At 44.0% G+C, this 21,104-nt stretch overlaps 1 protein-coding gene across 1 annotated transcript in view; it reads left to right on the top strand.

The window, feature by feature from the left end:
• The first annotated feature begins 11,675 nt into the window (after nucleotides 1–11,675).
• The window catches only part of LOC132399597 (E3 SUMO-protein ligase PIAS3-like), a 49,058-nt gene continuing 39,629 nt past the window's right edge, over nucleotides 11,676–21,104 (top strand). Inside the window, exons 1-4 of the mRNA XM_059980121.1 lie at nucleotides 11,676–11,770; nucleotides 14,698–15,157; nucleotides 17,797–17,881; nucleotides 18,615–18,665. Coding sequence (XP_059836104.1) covers nucleotides 11,684–11,770; nucleotides 14,698–15,157; nucleotides 17,797–17,881; nucleotides 18,615–18,665 — 683 coding nt within the window. The 5' untranslated portion in view covers nucleotides 11,676–11,683. The remainder of the gene's footprint in view (nucleotides 11,771–14,697; nucleotides 15,158–17,796; nucleotides 17,882–18,614; nucleotides 18,666–21,104) is intronic.

The raw sequence follows: 21,104 nt of genomic DNA, 5'->3' as shown, positions 1-21,104 counted from the left end.
GCATGTTGTCAACCAGCTGCACGTCGTTTGGTGCTCTGTAGTTGCCAAGAAAAATTTCAACAACAGCCTTGAATGCCTTCCATGTGATTTTCTCTGGTCCCACAAGAATTTCTTCGAATTGTCTGTCATTGATGACATTGTTTGATTTGTGGACCAACTTCCTTAATCTTGGCTTCAGTTATTCTGACTTGAATTATGAATTGAAATAATAAATTTTTGAAAAAATGGCACGTGCTAGTGGAACTTCACAGCAATTTTCATGATCAGCAAAATCCATAAGGTACACCCAAAAAATATCAGGAAGAGCCAATCAGCTGAGGCGTTCCAAAGCCAAACAACATATTACAAAGATCCGGAAGGAGAACGGAGACTTTACATTGGATCATTTAGAAATTAATGACGCATTTAAAAATTTTTATTCTCGGCTTTATTCCTCTGAATCTCTGAATGACAATATCTCTGTTGATCAATTTTTACAGAATCTGAATATCCCCTCACTTTCATCTGACTTCAAAGCCAAACTCAATGCGCCTATGTCATTAGAAGAAATATCTACTGCAATTTCTGCACTGTTCTCAGGGAAATCTCCTGGACCTGATGGGTTCCCTGTAGAATTTTATAAATCATTCTCTTCTCTTCTTTCTCCTCAGTTACTTTCAGTATTATCCGACTCGTTTAATTACGGCAAACTGCCACCCTCTTTCAGCGAGGCATCTATTATTCTTCTTTTAAAAAAGGGCAAAGACCCAACAGAGTGTTCCTCGTATAGGCCGATCTCTCTGCTCAATGTTGATGTAAAGATCTTAGCTAAAGTTTTGGCTCATAGATTAGAAACCGTCATTCCCTCCATTATCTCTGATGACCAAACAGGCTTTATTAAAAACCGTTTCCCTTTTTTTAACATTCGGCGTTTATTTAATATCTTATACTCACCTCCAACTGGGATTCCTGAATGTGTTATTTCCCTCGATGCGGAGAAAGCATTTGATCGTATAGAGTGGAACTACCTTTTTGCAGTTTTAGAAAAATTTGACCTTGGCCAAAGTTTCATCTCTTGGATCCAATTGCTGTACCTGTGTCCTACTGCCTCTGCTTTAACCAATTTTCAGAAATCCCAAGTATTTAATCTCAAACGTGGCACCCGCCAGGGATGCCCCTTAAGTCCCTTTCTCTTTGATTTGGCTATGGAACCTCTGGCGATAGCATTTCGAAACTGCCCTGAATTGACTGGGATTTGGAGAGGGGGTGTTGAGCATAAAGTTTCTCTCTATGCTGATGACTTATTACTCTTTCTCTCAAATCCGTCTACATCCTTACCTCTAATGTTTTCACTTCTTGACCAGTTTAGCCAGATCTCTGGCTATAAACTTAATTTACATAAGAGTGAACTTCTCCCAATTAATAAAGAAGCACAAGAACTAACATTTCATGATCTCCCTTTTAAAGTAGTCCATAATCAATTTTCTTATCTTGGAATTACAGTCACAAGGAAGTTTAAAGATCTCTTTCGTGAAAACTTTGCCAACCTTTCATATGCTATAAAACAGAGTCTGGTACAATGGTCACCTCTATCTATGTCTTTGGTAGGTCGTATTAATGTTGTTAAAATGTATGCTCTCCCCAAATTTTTGTACCTATTTCAATCTATCCCAATTTTTATTCCTAAATCTTTTTTTGATTCCTTAGACTCTATTATTTTGTCATATCTGTGGCAGAATAAGTGTTCTAGAATTAATAAAATCCATCTCCAGAAATCTAAAAAAGAGGGTGGCATGGCTTTACCTAACTTTCATTTATATTATTGGGCAGCTAATATACGTTGTGCTACCTTCTGGTCTTTCTTCCATGGCCAACCGGAGTGCCCTAACTGGGTGGTAATGGAGCTGAGCTCCACCAAAGAATTATCTATCTCTGCACTTCTTGGCTCTGCACTCCCTAGTAGTCTGCCCAGATCAATAGCTAATCCTCTTGTTAGACACACTTTGCGTATATGGGCTCAGATCAGGAAATGCTATGGTTTCCAGGGGTTTTCCGTTTCCAGCCCTATTGCTCATAATCACCTTTTTTTACCTACTACATACGATTCAGCATTCCAGCTTTGGTATAGGAAGGGCATTAGACATTTTGAAGATCTTTTCATTGATAATCGCTTCGCTTCTTTTCAGCAGCTCTCTGTTAAGTTCAATCTGCCCAATGCTCATTTTTTCAGATATCTCCAAATCCGACACTTTATTGCTCCTTTAATTCCTAACTTCCCTGAAATGGCTGCGAAAAATGCTATGGACCTATTTCTTTCCATGAATCCACTAGGTAAAGGCTTAATATCAATCATCCGAGATAAACTAGCGGCCTTACGACGGGCCCCCATGGATAAAATCAAAATGGCCTGGGAGCAGGATTTAAATATCTCCTTATCTGAGGAGAGCTGGGATTCAGTTCTCAAATCGGTTAACTCAACCTCTCTTTGTGCTCGCCACTGCCTTTTACAGTTTAAGATTGTTCATAGAGCCCATATGTCTAAATCTAAACTATCTCGATTCTACCCTAGCGTTAGTCCGCTCTGTGATAAATGCAAGAGGGGCGTGACCTCTCTTATCCATATGTACTGGTTCTGTCCTAGCTTGGAGAAATTCTGGAAAGATGTCTTCACTATGTTATCGTGTATTCTGAATCAGCACCTAGAACCAAACCCCTTAATTGCTCTGTTCGGTTTTTGGGGCGAGACAGATTTATGTCTGGGTCCGACCAAATGCCGAATATTATCCTTTGCCTCTCTTCTGGCTAGACGCTTGATCCTCCTCAGATGGAGAGATGCTGCCCCGCCCACTCATGCTCAATGGCTTAACAACATCATGGCCTGTTTGGACCTCGAAAAAATTCATTATTCAGTTCTCAATTCGGATCTAAAGTTCCATAAGGTCTGGGGACCTTTTGTCGAGTACTTTCATAACCTTCCTCTTGACTAGGGTTTTTTTTCCTTGCTTTCAGCTTTTTTTTTCTGGTAGAAGGCATTATTATCCTCTTTTGCTGAGTGTATTCACGGTCTGGGAGCTTGGCTGTCCTGACTTATACTCTCTATATTGTGTTGCGTTTGGTCTGGAGTTGCTGTTGTTTTTTCTTGTGTTGTGGGGCTTGGGGAGGACACTAAGCTTACTTGTCTTTAATTTAGGTGCTTTTTTTTTGCTAAATTCTCTTCCTTTGTAACACATTGTTATTGTATGCTTAATTTTGCACTGTTTTAATGTTCCTCATTGGGATTTGGGGTTTTTAATTTGTAAAATGTTTTGAAAAACTAATAAAAAAAATCAGGAAGCAAAATCTTTCTTGTCCAGTGTAATATATGGTTGAAGCGATTCAGGTTCATCTATTTATCATATTTGCATCAAAACATAGAGTGAAATGTATTGTTTGCATTTACAACCAACACGACCTGTGTATTTGCAGGGGCCAGCCCCCACGAGTCACCACACATGCTGCTGCCATGTTTTGGCCAAACCTATAGGCAGCTAACTTTATTATATAAATGACCAAATTCTTAAAGGTTTAAAGGATGTTGGGGCACTGTAGTCGCTGAGAAGGCACAACAGTAGCATAGCAGTAGTGCAACACTTTTACATCTCAGGGTATCGAAGTTCAGAGTTCAATTCCAACATCCTCTGTAAGAACATTTGTGTGGTCTTCCCATGTGCATGTGGGTTTCCCCTAGGTGTTCTGGTTTCCTCCCACAGTCCAAAGAAGTACTGGTTACTTGGTTAATTAGTCATTGTAAATTGTCCTGTGATTAGGTAAGGGTTAAATAGGTGTGGTTCGTCAGGCCAGAGGGGCCTGCTCTGTACTAAATAAATACATAATACCATGTACTTATGGAAATGAGTAAATGGTGGAAGGAGCGCATCATGTGACAAACTATGTACCCGATGGCCCTCTAAAGCAATTACTGCCTTATCTGTGGAGGGGACAGTGATTTCCACATTGACCTCATCAATCACCTCAGAATCCATAGATTCAGGGTACAAGTAAGTCACCAACAATCCATAAGGAACTCTGAAGAAAATTAGCTAACCCTTATACCTCAAACATGAGGAAATCTGCAGATGCTGGAAATTCAAACAACATGAAAATTCAATGTCCTGACAAAGGGTCTTGGCCCGAAACGTCGACAGTGCTTCTCCCTATAGATGCTGCCTGGCCTGCTGCATTCCACCAGCATTTTGTGTGTGTTGTTTTAACCCTTATACCTATTGCTTACAAGAACTAGGCAAAAGTTTAACCTGGACTATACACTCAGTGACGTACTTCCTGTACCTAATAAAGTACCCACTGTGTGTACGTTCATGGTCTTCTGCTGCTGTAGCCGATGGTTCAACATGTTGCAAGTTCAGTGATGCTCTTCCATATACCACTATTGTAATGCATGAGAACCCATTGTCTTCCTGTCAGCTTGTCTGGCTATTCTCCTCCAACCTCTCTCATTAATGAGGCATTTTGCCTATGGAACAGCCGCTCACTGGATGTTTGTTGTTTTTTACACTTCCTCTGTAAACTCTAGAGACTGTTCTGTGTGAAAATCCCAGGAAATCATGTTTCTGAGATACTCAAACCACCCTGTCTGGTACCAATGATCATTCCACAGTCAAAGTCACTTAGACCACATTTCTTCCCCATTCCAAAGGTTGGTTTGAACAACTGAACCTATTGACCATGTCTGCATGCTTTTATGCATTGAGCTGCTGCCACATGATTGGCTGATTAGATATTTGCATTAATGATCAGCTGTACAGGTGTACCTCATAAAGAGTGTATACATTTTTGTTTAATAGCCAAAGCCAAATTCATGGTTTAATTGTACTAAAGCAAACAAAATCTAGGTCATGCATAATTTATTTTGAATTTAGTTTGAATTAAACTCCAGGATCTGCAATAGAAAAAGAATCTTGTTTTTGTCCATATCTTTCTCATTTTATTCACATTATGCCTCTTTTATAGCAGCCAGTTTACTTTTGCTGTCACCAGCTGCCCTTTTATGTAAGGGCCTTTTAACAGTATCGAAGACACAACGCAGCTTATGCCCATGAGCACTTTCAATGAGACTCCGAAAGATCTGAGCAGGTAAATTGGTGTATTTTCCTACAGTGCCAGCTGCCACCTGGTGGAATGGAAAATATACAATACACACAAAATGCTGGTGGAACGCAGCAGGCAGGATCTATAAGGAGAAACACTGTCCACATTTCGAGCCGAGACCCTTCGTCAGGACTAACTGAAAGATATTAAGAGATTTGAAAGTAGGAGGGGAAGGGGAAATGCGGAATGATAGGAGAAGACCGGAGGGGGTGGGGTGAAGCTGAGAGCCGGACAGGTGATTGGCAAAAGGGATACAGAGCTGGAGAAGAGAAAGGATCATGGGACACAGTCCAAAATATGCTGGAGGAAGCCCGCAAGTGTTACCATGCTTCTGACGCCAACATAGTATGCCCACAACTCACTAACTTTAACCTGTAATCTTTGGACTGTGGGAAGAAATCAGAGAGCCCGGAGGAAAGCTATACAAACTCCTTACAGATTGTGATGGGAATCGAACCTAAATCAAAGTTCAAAGTAAATTTATTATCAAAGTATATTTACTGTACGTCATCATATACATCCCTGAGATTTATTTTCAGCAAGTACACTCAAAAAATCCACAATAGAATAACAATCATATAATCAATGAATGACTGCATCAACTTGGCCATTCAACTAGTGTGCAAAAGAAAACAAACTGTGCAAACACAAAAATAAAGAAATTATAATTAATAAATAAATAAGCAATAAATATTGGGAACATGAGATGAAGAGTTCTTGAAAGTGAGTCCATGTTCAGTGATGGGGCAAGTGAAGTTGGGTAAAGTTATCTCCTCTGGTTCAAGAGCCTGATGGTTGAGGGGTAATAACTGTTCCTGAAACTAGTACTGTAGTAGGATCCTGAGGCTCCTGTACCTTCTTCCTCATAGCAGCAACGAGAAGAGAGCATCCTTGTTGATGGGTACTGCTTTCCTGTGACAACGCTCCATGTAGATGTTCTCAATGATGGGGAGGGCTTGCCTGTAATGGACTGGTCCGTATCCACTACTTTTTTCCACTATCCACTAGGATTTTCCATTCAAGGGCACTGGTGTTTCCAAACTAAGCTGTGATGCAGCCAGTCAATATACTCTCCACCACACTTCATTTTTTAGATGTCATGCCAAATCTTCACAAACTCCTAAGGAAGTAGAGGCATTGCCATGCTTTCTTTGTAATTGCACTTACGTGCTGAGCCCAGGTTTTCTGAAATGATAACACCGAGGAAATTAAAGTAGCTGACCCTCTAATCTCTGATCCACCAATGAGGACTGGCTCAGGCACCTCTGGTTTCCTCCTCCTGGTCAATAATCAGCTCCTTGGTCTTGCTGACAATGAGTAAGAGGTTGTTGTTATGACACCACTCAGCCAGATTTTCAGTCTCCCTCCTATATGCTGATTCATCACCACCTTTGATTTAGCCTATGACAGTATTGTCATCAGCAAACTTGAAAATGACTTTGCAGCTGTGCTTAACCACAGTCATAAGTGTAATGTGAGTAGGGCAGGTAGCTAAGCACCCAGCTTCGTGGCACACCTGTATTGTTGGATATTATGGAGGAGATGTTGCTAATCTGAATATACTGGGGTCTGTAAGTGAGGAAATCGAAGAACCAATTGCAAAAGGCGGTATTGAGGCTAACCATCTTCCATAGTATCTCTCTCTTTAATATCCTCTCTCCCTCATCTGGACCCATCCATCAGAGAAGAGGTACATGAGCCTGAAGAGCCACACTCTATGATTCAGGAATGGCTTCTACCCTTCCACCATCAAATTTCAATGCTTCATGAACACTACCTTGTTTTTTTTTGTACTTTGTCTATTTAATAGAATTTTCTGTTTTACTGCCAAACAAATTTCAAGTAATTTAAGTCAGTGATAATAAATTTGATTCTGATTCTCCCACCAGTCTCCTCTGCCCTAGTGATGTTCTCCTTCAATAAAATTGTGCTCCAGTAGCCTGCTTCCTAAGTATAACTTTGTCCCTTAGTTGCACTTTCCCTTTCCCACTCTCACTTTCAATTAACATTTTCTTGCACTCTTTCCTCTTTTTTTCACTTTTTCCACGTTTGTCTCTCCAATAATTGCTTGTTTCCAATCACTTTCTTCTCCCCCTTCCAGTAAATGTCTAATCCTTTCCAATACTTCTTTTTCCTCACATTCAAAACAGAGAACATGACACCACAGTTCAAGTTTAATTGTCAATCATATGAATACCCATGAATACACCGAAACAAAATAGCATTCCTACAGTGCTAAACTGCAAACCACAGTACCAACAGTCCCACACAGCACAATGCACATATATGATAACAGTACATATGCAGACACAAAAAATAATCTAGAGCCCAAGTGCCTGAGTGACATGTCCAGTAGGTTGATGCTACACGGATGCTGTTGGCAAAAATAAGCAAGCAGTCCGCAGATGAACGCAATCCAGTTAATCCACCAAGCAAACACTGGAGAGCAGCACCGATGGGAGAGGACAGCTCCCATCCCAGTTCCGGTGCTGCACCATGCTGCCACCAGTGCCTCCTCTCCTGGGTGGCAGCAACAAGTAAGCCCGCAGCATGAGGCCTAGTCCAAGCTACAAGTGAGGCCATGCAGCTCCTCTGATGCTGGTCTTTCCAACAAACCAGTGAATTGGACGCAGGATCAAGGATCAACTTTATTGACCATATACATATATTGGGAGTTTGTTGTGGTGTGTTGGCAAAACATGCAACAAAATACAACATTCAACAATTATTGTTACGAATGTGCCACAACTCTGAGGGGCCGAAGGGTACACAGTCGCCCCCTCCTTTTTGAGAATCGCAAGATTGCTATTAATTCAGGTCTGGGACCCAGGAAATGTGAGAGAGACGTCCAGAATACACAAGGTTTGGAATGTGTCCTGGCCTCAGCGAAACAAAGCCTCTGATAATGGCCATTGTCTCTTGGAGAAGGAATTGTGTATTGAGTACTGTACTATTCATTGAAGCCCCTCAGGGGATGACCAGAGTGGGCTGGTTGAAGGATTGCATCATCCCAACCTGATTGACATCTGAGACCCCGTGAGTAAGGATAAAAGAGGGTCTGGGGAACAACTCCTTTAGACACACTAGGAGAAACGCTAGAAATCCCGTGATAGCGTTTAATAGCGACAGCTGGTGGGGGGCTTGTGTGCGTCCTTCCCGTTGCCTGGGATTGGCAGCCTCACCACGGAAGAACGGCTTTAGCCAAAGGAGAGGCCACAAGTGAACGGCCACACCAACGGGACTCCCGATGGATCGAAATCATAAAAAGGAAAGCCGGCAAGTTTCTAAAAATCTCTTTCTTTCCAACAAAAGGCTGCAGCCTGAATGAACTGAGTGACTTTTATATTTCCATCGGACAATACATTATCCCCGAGACGACGATAGAGCTATTTCTTATTGATTATTATTATACCCGCACTTTTAGATTTAACATTGACGACGTATATTATCTGTATATTTGCATTGATATTGTTTTTGTGTATTTTTACCAATAAATACTGTTAAAAATAGTATCATCTGACTTCAATGGACCTCTCCATTTTTGCTTGTAAGTGACCCAGTTATGGGGTTCGTAACATTATCAAGAAAAAATAACTACAAAAATGAAGCTAGAGGTTAAAATACAGATATGGAATAAAATGTGCATAATAGATGTGTATACATGTTTACAATATAAACCACCTCTTTGGCCCACAATGTTGTGGGGACCTTATAAGGTCAATTTAACACTTCCCTCCACTTTTCAATCATCAATATGCATTTCTAAGGGTGTCTTAAACATTCATAATGCATCGTCTCCACCGCCATTCCTGGCATTGCATTCCATTAACACATCACCCTCTGTGCAAAAACGTACCTCTGACATACCCCTATACTTTCCTCAGATCACCTTAACCCCTCGTATTAGTCACTTCTGCTGTGGGGAAAAGCCTTGGGCTGTCCACTCAGTCTGTGCCTCTTAACAACTTGTCACTTATCATCCTCCTTCATTCCAAGGAGAAAAGCCCTTGCCGCTCAATGTACCCGGCAACTCTGTCCTCCTACACACTTCCAATTTCTTCCCATTTTCCTCTATTTCCTATGACTCTTTTGCCCTCTTTACACTATTTTTCCACCTCCCATTATTTTTGCAACTGTCTCTAACCAAAAACCTTGCTTTCTTCCTAATAGCCCTCTTGCTCCTTTCAACAACTCTTTCTTACATTCTCTCCAATATCTCATTAATTTATTCTGGCAAGCATTTTGCTCTTCCCAACGACATTCTCGTTTTCCAATAATTCTAACACATGTACTCTTTCAATTCTCTTGTTGATTCCCGGGATGGCGGGACTGTCATATGTTGAAAGATTGGAGCGACTGGGCTTGTATACACTGGAATTTAGAAGGATGAGGGGATCTGATTGAAACATATAAGATTATTAAGGGATTGGACATGCTAGAGGCAGGAAACATGTTCCCGATGTTGGGGAAGTCCAGAACCAGAGGCCACAGTTTTAAGAATAAGGGGTAGGCCATTTAGAATTGAGTTGAGGAAAAATTTTTTCACCCAGAGAGTTGTGGATCTATGGAATGCTCTGCGTTAGAAGGCAGTGGAGGCCAATTCTCTGGATGCTTTCAAGAAAGAGTTAAATATAGAGCTCTTAAAGATAGCAGAGTCAAGGGATATGGGGAGAGGGCAGGAACGGGGTACTGATTGTGTATGATCAGCCATGATCACAGTGAATGGCGGTGCTGGCTAGAAGGGCCGAATGGCCTACTCCTGCACCTATTGACTATTGTCTAAATCATGTTTGGCAAAGAAGTCTTTCACCAGCTACATCACATCCTTTGCAGTTGTGTTTGTTTTCAGATATTTACAAAACAGGAAATCTTCCTTCACAGCACCATCATTGACATACCTCACTAATGTGATGAGTTGACTACAAATGGAGACATCAGTTGACTCATCCAACTGAATAGAGATTTTAAGAGGACTAGCTCTGACATCTGAAATGACTTGGTCCAAAATATCTTCACTCAAATCACTGATTCGGTTGTGAATGACATTATTTGATAGGGGCACCTGATCAAGTTTTTTTCTTGCTTCTTTGCCCAGGATAATTGTTGCCATTTCCAGTGCACATGGCTTGATGAGATCTTCCGCAATCATATGGGGCTTTTTGGATTTGGCCACTTTATATGCCACTTGGTATGAAGCAAAAGATAGTGGTTTTTCAACAGAAACTAAACCTAATTTTGGAATTCCTTGTGAATCAAAACGAGCTCTTTTGATTTTCAATGACCCAACATCATGTCCTTCAACATCAGCTCCGCCATGCATGTTCTTGAAGCTTGGATGGCTTCAGATTTGAGTTGGAAAACACAATGTTACAAAGAATGCTCTGGGGTTTTTGCAAGCCATCATTTCCTGTTGTGCAAGTGAAACCAAAGCACACATAGTCATCATTCCATTTCCTTCTTTTTGACATGATGAAGGGTTAGGGGTAAAGAGAAAAATATGAGCTAATATGAGAAAAACTATCTGACTAAGTCAGGGATGACCACTTTACTCAACCAGACACGCCTATAGTAAAGTATTGCACGAAATATGCTTTTGAATATTATATTATGATATTATCTGCGGTTACGCCAAGATAAATTGTCAGGTGGAAATGCTAAGGGGACGCAACATGACTTACTAGGCTACCCTCTACTGAATTTACACACCTATTTCCGATGATTACCGGAGAGATGAACTCCCATCACACGATTCAAAGATTCAAACTCTGAGATGTAACCTTCTAGCTAACACTGATGAGACTCCTCAACTCTGAGGTGTAACTCTCAGGTAACACTGTTGAGACTCCTCAACTCTGAGGTGTAACTCTCAGGTAACACTGTTGAGACTCCTCAACTCTGAGGTGTAACTCTCAGGTAACACTGTTGAGACTCCTCAACTCTGAGGTGTAACTCTCAGGTAACACTGATGAGACTCCTCAACGCTGACTCAGGCAGTGGGAGACTGGAGTGCGCTTGGGACAAACGTTACTACCACTTCTCAAGGCACACTGGCAGCTGGCTGAGTGATGACTCGTGACTCGTCACTCAAGGACACAAGCCACTCTTTGTTGCACCCCCTGAAATTCTATCTCACACCCTCTGGGGGTGCAAGCACCCCAGGTATAGATTGTTGGTTAATGGCTAGCATGGATCCAATGGGCCAAATAGCCTGCTTCTGTGCGGTACCACTCTCTGAATCTCCCTTTCCTCTCATGACGTTCCTTCAGTCTTCAATGACGTTATCCCAAAAATCCCGTCTCTTCTCCTCAATACACTCCCTACATCTACCACCACTTACCGCCCTCCGTCCCTGACGGCCATCTTTTCCCGCCCGAAACCAACCGCCGCCCACGCGCCCTCGCCCTCAGACCGCGCTCACGCGTCATGGTCCAATCACGTGACTCGGCCACTCAACTGGCGGCAAACGGCCCGCCCCGGGCAGTTTGTCCCCTCCCACTGTTCGATATCGCTCTCTCGCCATCGCCCTTCCCACCCCTCCCCCCCCGGCGCTGGCTGCGTAATGACGTCGGCAACCGTCCGTCTGTCCGTCCAGGGCGGAGGGAGGTCGCGGAGATGTCCGGAGATGGCGGATGGCGCGGAGCTGAAGGTGGGCGATCAGCGTCGGCGCGGCTGGGATTGAGGGGTGGGCGTGGTGAACTCTGACCGTGCGAGGGTCCGGAGAGGAGGCGGGGCCCTGTTCCGACCTGGCGCTCTGGGGAGCGGGCTCGCAGGGAAGGGTGACAGCCGTTCTTTCCCTGCGGATAGGCCCCGGGCGGCTGGGTGAGGGAAGGAAGTGGGATGGGCCGTGAGGGAGTGGGGTGGTTGGGGATGTTGAGGGAGTTTAGGAGTGACGGTAGGGGCAGGGTGTGAGGGGGCGTGACGAGTGGAATCTGCTAGAAGGATCGGGGAAATTGGTGCTGAAGAGACTAAGGATGTAGTAGGGTACGTTGCGTGGGGAAGGCGGATGGTGAACGAGGGAAAAGGGAAGGAGGATGGTGCCTGCGGAGGGTGAGGTGCGCGGGAGAAGAGTTGACAGGGTATGTGAGGGGAGGGGGTGGTAGAGGGAAGGTTGCTGATAGGGGTGAGAGGCATGAGGTGAGTCGCCGGGGTGGAGGGCGGGATGTGAAGAGAGGGGGTGATGCAGGTGAGAGGAAGAGTAGTTGTCAGGTGGGCGGGGGAGGTGCTTACTGCACGGGGGGGGGGTGTTGCAGGAAAGGGGTGTGGGGGGGAGGGAGTGTCGGTAGGGAAAGAGGCACGAAGGAAGGGCTGCCAGTGGGGGGGGGGGAAGGAGCACAAAGGGAGCGGTGACAAGGGGTTGAGGGGAGAGTGCTGGGCCAAGAGATGTTAAGGGAGAAGGTGTGTGAGTGTAAGGGGTGTTAGATGAGGAAGTTAATTTTGGGTGGGGGGGGGGAAGAAATGGTGCCTGAGGAGAAATAATATGCATGAAGGAAGGTTTGTCAGGTGAGGAAAGGGGTACATGACTGGAGGGGTTGTCAGTGAGGGCAATGGGCCAAGAATAGGGGGTGCCAGGAGAGGATGAACTCGTAAGTATTTTGTGTTAGTCTTCACCATGGAATACTCCAGCAGAATGCCAGAAATTCAAGAGTGACAGTGGGGGGCAGAAGTGAGTGCATTTGCTCCAACTAAGAAGGTGCTTGGGGAGAAGAAAAGTCTGATAGGTCACCTGGACCAAATGGGCTACATTTCAGGGTTCTTAAAGGAGGTTGCTGAAGAGATTTTTTGAGGTCTTAATAATGATCTTTCAATAATCAATGGATTCTGGAATGGTTCTGGTGGATTGAAAGGTTGTAAATGTAAGTCCGCTTTTTAAGGAGGGAGTGAGTTAAAGCTAGGAAATTATAGGCCTGTTTATCTGGATTCTGGGCATGTCAACTGTCCTTAGAATGTAGGAGCATAAACAGGCCATTTAGCTCATCGAATCTACTCCACCATTTGACCATGGCTGACTTATTTTCCCTCTCAACCCCATTCTCCTGCTTTCACCCCATGACCTTTGACATCCTTACTTATCAAGTACCTGTCAACCTCTGCTTTAATATATCCAGTGGCTTGACCTCCACAGCCATCTGTGGCAATGAATTCCACTAATTCAGCACTCTCTAGCTAAAGAAATTCCTTCTTTTCTCTGTTTTAAAGGGACATGTATTCTGAGGCTGTTCCCGCTATTTCCAGACTCCCCAACTACAGAAACATCCTCTCCATGTTCACGCTATCTAGCTATGCCTCTCAATACTGGATAGCTTTCAAACAGATCCCCCCCCCCCCACCATTCTACAGGCCCAGAGCCATTAAATGTTCCTCATGTTAACTCTTTCATACCCAGGATAATTCTCATAAACCTGCTCTGGACCCTCTCCAATACCAGCACATCCTTTCTTAGATAAGGGGTCCAAAGCTGCTCTCGAGTGTGGTTGCATTTCATCCTTGCTTTTCTATTCTAATCCTCTTGAAATGAATGGTAACATTGCATTTTCCTTCTTTACCACCGACTCAACCTTTAGTAAATCCTGCACAAGGATCTCCAAGTCCATTTGCACCTCTGATTTTTGAATTTGCTGCCCACTTAGTAAATAGTTTACACTTTTATTCCTTCTATCAAATTGCATGACCATACACTTCCCTACACTATTTTCTATATACCGGTTTTGTCCATTCTGCTAATCTGTGCAAGACTTTCTGCAGACTTTCTGCTTCCTCAATACTACCTACTACTCCACGTATTTTTTTTTGTCTATAAACTTGGCCACAAAGCCATCAATTCAGTCATTCAAATCGTTGACCATAAAGCATGAAAAGAAATGAACATTGTCCCATGCAGAACACCACTAGTCTCCAGCGGGCAAGAAGAAAAGGCTGTCTTTTATTCGCATGCTTTGCCTCCTGCCAGTCAACCAACCATCTATGCATGGTAGTATCCTTCCTGTAATACCATGGGCTCTTATCTTATTAAGCAGCCTCATGTGTGGCACTTTGTCAAAGGCCTTCTGAAAATCCAAGTATATAAATCCACTGATTCTCTTTTTTCTATCTAGCCTATTATTTCCTCAATTTCAGGCAAGATTTCCCTTTAAGGGAATTGTGCTGACTTTGGCTCATTTAATCATGTGCCTCCAAGTACACTGAAACCTCATCCTTAACTATGGACTCCAACATCTTGCCAATCACCGAATTCAGGCTGACTAACCTATAATTTCTTGTCTGAAAGAATGGAGTGACATTTGTGATCTTCCAGTCCTCTGGAATGATTCCAAAATCTAGTGATTCTTGAAAGATTGCTACTAATGCTTCCCAAAGCTGCTCACAGTATTTCAGTCAGCAATGGTATTTGGTTTCATTGACTCTCATTGGAAGTGACCAGTATTTAGTTTTTGTGGAGGGTGTTCTTCATGTCGCATATCAGGTAATGTTCCTAATTCCTAAGCCTGGGTCTCTTGGTGAGCATCCATAAACTGTTTACTGAGTACTTGTGAGGGGTCCACTGTAAAATATGACCTTCAGCCTTTCTCCTTACAGCACATGGTGATGAGTTTTAGGGTGTCGGAGCTGCAGGTACTCCTGGGGTTCTCCGGCCGGAACAAGAGTGGCCGGAAGCACGAGCTGCTGACCAAAGTGCTGCACATGCTGAAGACGGGCTGCAGTCCTGCGGTACAGATGAAAATCAAAGACCTGTACAGACGACGTTTCCACCGCAAGAGCCACGCTACCATGGAGCTCCCCCTGCTGCCCGTCCCAACCAGCGTGGGGCTGCCGCAGTCCAGCACGGCACTGGCTCTGAGCAGCCCCTCTCAGCTTCACTATAGTGCTTCTGCCGCCTCAGCCCTGCTGTCACCACTGCTCTCACCCCTGAGCATGCTGGCTCCCAAGCGTGAGGTGGACCTGCAGCACCTGTCACCTCCAGTGCACCCTGATGTCAAGATGAGGAGGCTGCCCTTCTATGATGTCTATGACGAGCTGACCAAACCGACCACACTGGGTGAGAATGAATTGCCCCTCCAGTTTCCTTGCCCTTGCCCTGCTGTGGGGAAACTCTTCCGCCTTCTTTCTTCAATGTTGGGTGGTGAGGCCTTGGTGCAAGCCTGCTGTAAGAGAGTGTCCGATTCAGATTCAGATTTATTTATCACATGTACATTGAAATAATACACTCAGTGGCCACTACTTTCTCTACCTGATAGTGGCTGCTGGGTGTATGTTCATGATCTTCTGCTGCTGTAGCCCATCCACTGCAGGATTTAATGTGTTGTATGTTCAGAGATGGTCTTCTGCCCACTACTGCTATAATACATGGTTATTGAGTTACTGTTGCCTTCCTGTCAGCTTGAACTAGTCTGGCTATTCTCTTCTGACTTCTGTCTTTAAGAAGTGGTTTTCGCCCACAGAACTGCGACTCCGGATTTTTGTAGTTTTCCGCAACTTTCTCTAAAGTCTAGAAACTTGTGTGTGAAAATCCCAGGAGATCAGCAGTTTCTGAGATACTTGAACCACCCCCATCTGGCACCAACAATCAGTCCGGTCAAAGTCACTTAGATCACATTTCTTCCTCATTCTGATTTGTCTGAACAACAAATGAACCTCTTGACCATGTCTGCATGCTTTTATACATTAATTTGCTGCCACATGATTGGTTGATTAGATATTTGAATTTACAATCTGGTGTACCTAATAAAGTGGTCACTGAGTACAGTGAAATGCACTGTATGGTTAAAGAACCAAGATAACCTAAGGATGTAATGGGGGCAGCCTGCAACTGTTGCCACATGTTCCAGTGCCAATATAGAATGTCCACAATACTCAGCAGAACAACACAATTAGGAGCAAAATACAAAGCATCAACAGCCAAATAAGCTTCTTGTGTGTGTGTGTGTGTAAGCAGACTTGGCCTACCTTCAACCCCAGGACATGCTCCCACTGGGTTACCTGGCCTCTGGGTTGGGCAGATAAGTGGTTCAGCACAGAGCAGATGGGCCAAAGGGTCTTTTTCTGCGCTGTAGTATTCTGTTCTATAACTCTACCCCAGAACTTGCTGATCACGGGACTTTGACCCATATTTCAGAGCAGCTGGGTTGTAGGGCTGCTTGCTGCAGAGTGGGGGAAGAACCCTTTGCCCCAGTGTGGGCAAAGATTCTCAGCATTGCAGGGTTGCAGAATTCACAGCTGATGATTTGATTCTGTGGTGTGAGTGAGATCAGATGTGGGCTGCATGCTGAGAGGGTCACCCTACTATCTAAGAGCCAAGCTGTATTTGAGCCAACATGGAAGCAGGGTCTTCAGTCCAACTCGTGCATGCTGACCCATTTGCTTCTGTTTGGCCCATATCCCTCTGATGCTAATAGAGGATTTTCCCTTCTGCCATCAGATTCCATCAATACCATCTTACAAATTGCTGTCTTTTCGCGCTTTTAAAAAAACATAATCTTATTGTAACTTGTTATTGCTGCTATAAAACAATAAACATCTGTCAGTGATAGTAAACCTGATTCTGATCTGAAAAGGTGATGTGACCAGGGATGACCAAATGTTTTGAGTTCTCTCTCTTGAGGAATTGGAAGGCAGGGTTTCTGTGGAATCAAAATGCAAGAGCAGTGGGAAGTGTAAATCAATACACTTGTATGGAAGTCAGTGGCTCATTGTCTGCGAGTCCAGGACCAAGGACTAGAGGCCTGGTGGTAGGAGGTTGGAGGTCTGTGTGCTACAGGGGGAGCTTGTGAATACAGGCAGTACCCAGGTTACGTACGAGTTCTGTTCCTGAGTCCGTCTTTAAGTCCGATTTGTAAGTAAGTCGGAACAAGTACATCCGGTATAATTTAGCGTCAGTCAAACGTTTGTCTTAGTATATAGTATATATTTTACCTTTCTATGCATATAAAACACTTAAGAAATGTATGTATTCCAATAATTAAACCACTGCGTTGCTTAGTAATATTCTAGCTTTCATTGGGGCAGGTCCTTTCACATGGTCCATTATTCTCACTTTATCCGTTATCCTTTAAAATTGTTCCAATCGTTGACCGACTATAGCCTAATGTTTTTCCAGTGACCGATGACGTTTCACTTCTTTCCAAATGCTTTATTATTTCCAATTTATTTTCAATCGCGATCACTTCCCATCAATGGAACAGAACCACTGTGGGCGGTGGGTCCAGAGCTGCGCCGGCTCCCGAGTTCTGCTGGGTCCTAAGGAACACCGTACTGAATTCCCCGGGTCCTAAACTCCACTGCACTGGTACAGGCTAAATGGAACAAGTGGGGGCTGTGCTGGGTTTGGGTATTTGAGCCTCCACAATATTCTGTGTGGGAATTTAAACTGGAGGTGGCAGTTTTTTTTTTGAGGTCGAGTTTTGAGCTCGATATCAACCCGGCACGGGAGTGGTCTGTCACTGGATCGAACTCGAGCCCGGCGCTGATCTCACTACGTTACCATCCGACTGGAATGGTGAATCTTACTAAGAAAAATTTAAGCCAAATACAAAGCTAAACACTCAACACTGTGTCAATGGCAACACTTAAAATGGTGGACAGCGTTCTCCTTCCTCGGTTCGTAAGTATGAGTTGTCCATAAGTCGGACATTTGTAACTCGGGGACTACTTGTACTTAAATCTCTGCTTTCTTTACAGCCTCAAATACTGGGCAGCGGTTTGAGGAGGCCATTGTTACTTTTGCATTAACTCCACAGCAGGTTGAGCAGATCTGCTCATCCAGGTGAATCTTCAAGTTTATTGTTATTCAGCTGTATATGTATGTATGTATATATATAACTCTCTAGGGCCAAAGTGCAGAACATCTCGTCACCCACAGGCACAAAATAATATTAGCTCAATTTCCTGAAGATTGACAGGGTGACAAAGTGTGAGGTGAATGTTTATGTAAGACAGTATAATGTTACTGGCACCATTATAATAAAACGAACAGTTGTATAAGTATGTGAAACAGCAGCAATAAAATACAAAAAAAGCTGACCGGTGCCACGTGAGAATGTGTCTGAGCTTTTTTTTTTGGAGGGGGAGAGGCTTCAGCATCTGATGATTTACCAGAAAGTGACTTGGTCAGAGTTGGAGAATTGTTAAGTGTTTCCAGACTGGCAGATGAGGGGGTCATACAAGAACATTGGGTCAGATGGTGTACTTCATTGACATGTGTAGTGAAACTTGTAGCTTACTGTGTAAGTTTAAAATATAATACTACGCAACACATTAAATAAATGGTGCAATAGACAAATAAAGTTCAAAAAGTTGAATAGTTAATGGAATAGCTGGCTGTAAGGATGGTTTACTCTGACAGATTCCAAATACATCAATTACCTCGACGTATAGTTAGAATGAAGCTTTGCCACAGCATCTGTGAACTTTGATTATGGATACCATTTATGATCACTGCATCTGCTTTCTTAGTGAAGAGATTGATTTTAACAAACCTTGCTTTTTTTTCCCCCCAGAGACCTGTTACTTGGGGCTAAAGGTGATCACACAGTACAGGTACAGCTAAGGTAAGTGAGTGTCTGCTGCCATGCTTTGAGCATTGTGAATGCTTTGTGAATTGCCATTCACAAGAGGAGAGGTGGCTTTATTAGATCATCCAAGAGGACAACGACCTTGTAGGATCTGGAGGCTTGTGTGCCTCAATGACCCGGAGAGCTATGTTGGCTAGAATCAGGACCTTGGGCTTTGGATCTTGGTAGGGTCACCCTTGCCAAACAGGTCAAAGGGGAGAGGCCAGACTAGCTGGTCTATTGGTCCTCCAGGTTTGGCGGGTTCAGCTCAGGGCCAACAACCCTGATTGGTCAAAATAAAATTGTTTTGGAAACAGCAATGAAGAATCCTTCTCCAGCTGTGTATAACAGAGATTATGCCAGCAGCATAATGGGCAGTAATTGAGTCAAGCAACATGGGATTAGGCCCTTCAGTCCATCTGGTCCATGTTGACCAAGATAACCAAGCTGGTTTAGGATAATGCTTTACAGCACCAGTGGTTAGGGTTCAATTCCCGGTGCTGTCTATATGTTTTTCACATGACCACATGGCGCTCTTCTGGGGGCTCGTTTCTTCCCACATTTTAAAGAAGTATAGGTTAGGGTTAGTAAGATGTGAGCATTCAGTGTTGGTGCCAGAAGTGTGGCAACACTTGTTTACTGCTATTCCAGCATGCCCTTGATCAGTGTTGGTCATTGATTCAAACAACGTATTTTGCTGTGTTTTGATGTTTTGGTGTGCATGTGGCAAATAAAGCTAATTTTTTATTTGTCATATTCTAAACCTTTTCCATCCATGTACATGCCCAACAGTGTTTTAAAAGTTGTTATCGTACCTGCCTGTATCAATCTGGCAGCACATTCATACCACCCCCTGCTTTTTACAAAAAAAAAGTTGTCCCTCAAGTTCTTTTAATAATCTTCCTTTTCATCTTAAACTTGTGCAAGCTTCTTGATATTGCAACCCTGAGAAGAATACCGTGCATTCACCTTTATGCACCTCTAGAAGATCACCTTCCGTATGCCTGCGCTCCAAGGGAGTAATGTCCTAGGATATCCAACTGCTGTCCATAAGTCAGATCCTTGAGTCCTTGTAACAAATTTTCTCTGCGATATTTCCAGTTTATTAAAAGAATTAGAATCAGGTATATTAGCACATGCACTTAGTAGTCATTTTATTAGGTACACCTAAACTCTTCATTAATGCAAATACCTAATCAGCAAACACGAGTGAATCTGCAGATGCTGGAAATAAATAAAAACACAAAATGCTGGCAGAACTCAGCAGGCCAGCCAGCATCTATGGGAGGAGGTAGTGACGACATTTTGGGCCGAAACCCTTCATCAGGAGTGAAGTAAGATGGAATGTCAAGGGGGGATAAGAAGTGGGGGGAGGGATGAAGTAGAGAGCTGGGAAGTGATAGGCTGAAGGGAAATGGGTTAGGGGGAAGGTGAAGAATTATGGGAAATAAAAGAGGAAGAAAGCTAGGGCTGGGGGGAGATTATAGTGGGGGGGGGGAAGAGAGAGAAAGAGAACCAGACTAAAATTATAGATAGGGATGTGGTGGGGGGGGGGGGCAGGGGTATCAACGGAGGTCTGTGAGTTGAATGTTCATGCTGGCAGGTAGGAGGTTACCTAGGCGGGAGCGGGAGATAAGGTATTGCTCCATCAACCTGCATGTGGCCTTATCTTGACGGTAGAGGAGGCCACGGACAGACATATCAGAGTGGGAGTGGTCTTTGGAATTGAAGTGAGTGGCCACAGGGAGATCCCGCCACTGCTGGAGGACTGAGCGCTGGTGTTCGGCGAAACGGTCTCCCAGTCTGCGGCGGGTCTCCCCAATGTATAAATGGCCACATTGGGAGCACTGGATACAGTATATCACCCCAGTTGACTCGCAGGTGAAGTGGTGCCTCACCTGAAAGGACTGTGGGGCCTAGGATGGTGGTGAGGGAAGAAGTGTGGGGACAGGTGTAGCACTTCTTCCGTTTGCAGGGATAAGTGCTTCGATGGAGGTCGGTGGGGGGATGAATGGACAAAGCAGTCACGTAGGGAGCGATCCCTGCGGAAAGCCAAGACTGTGGGGGAGGGGAAGATGTGTCTGGTGGTAGGATCCTGTAGGAGGTGGTGGAAGTTACGGACGATTATACGTTGGATCTGTAGGCTGGTGGGGTGATAGGTGAGGACCAGGGGGACTCGAGACGCGATGGAGGGCAGAGGTGCATGAAATACGGGAGACGCAATGGAGGGCAGAGTTGATAGTGGACGAAGGGAAGCCCCTTTCTTTAAAAAAGGAAATCTCCTTTGTCCTAGAATGAAAGGCCTCATCCTGAGAGCAGATGAGGCGGAGGAATTGAGAGAAAGGGATAGCATTTTTGCAGGAGACGGTGGGAGGAGGAATAGTCTAGGTAGCTGTGAGAGTCTGTAGGTTTGTAGTAGACATCGGTGGATAGGCT

This window comes from Hypanus sabinus, chromosome 9 (assembly GCF_030144855.1).
Source record: "Hypanus sabinus isolate sHypSab1 chromosome 9, sHypSab1.hap1, whole genome shotgun sequence".
NCBI classification, from domain to species: domain Eukaryota; kingdom Metazoa; phylum Chordata; class Chondrichthyes; order Myliobatiformes; family Dasyatidae; genus Hypanus; species Hypanus sabinus.
The sequence above is the reverse complement of the archived record's forward strand: the minus strand, read 5'-3'. Positions and strand labels throughout refer to the sequence as shown.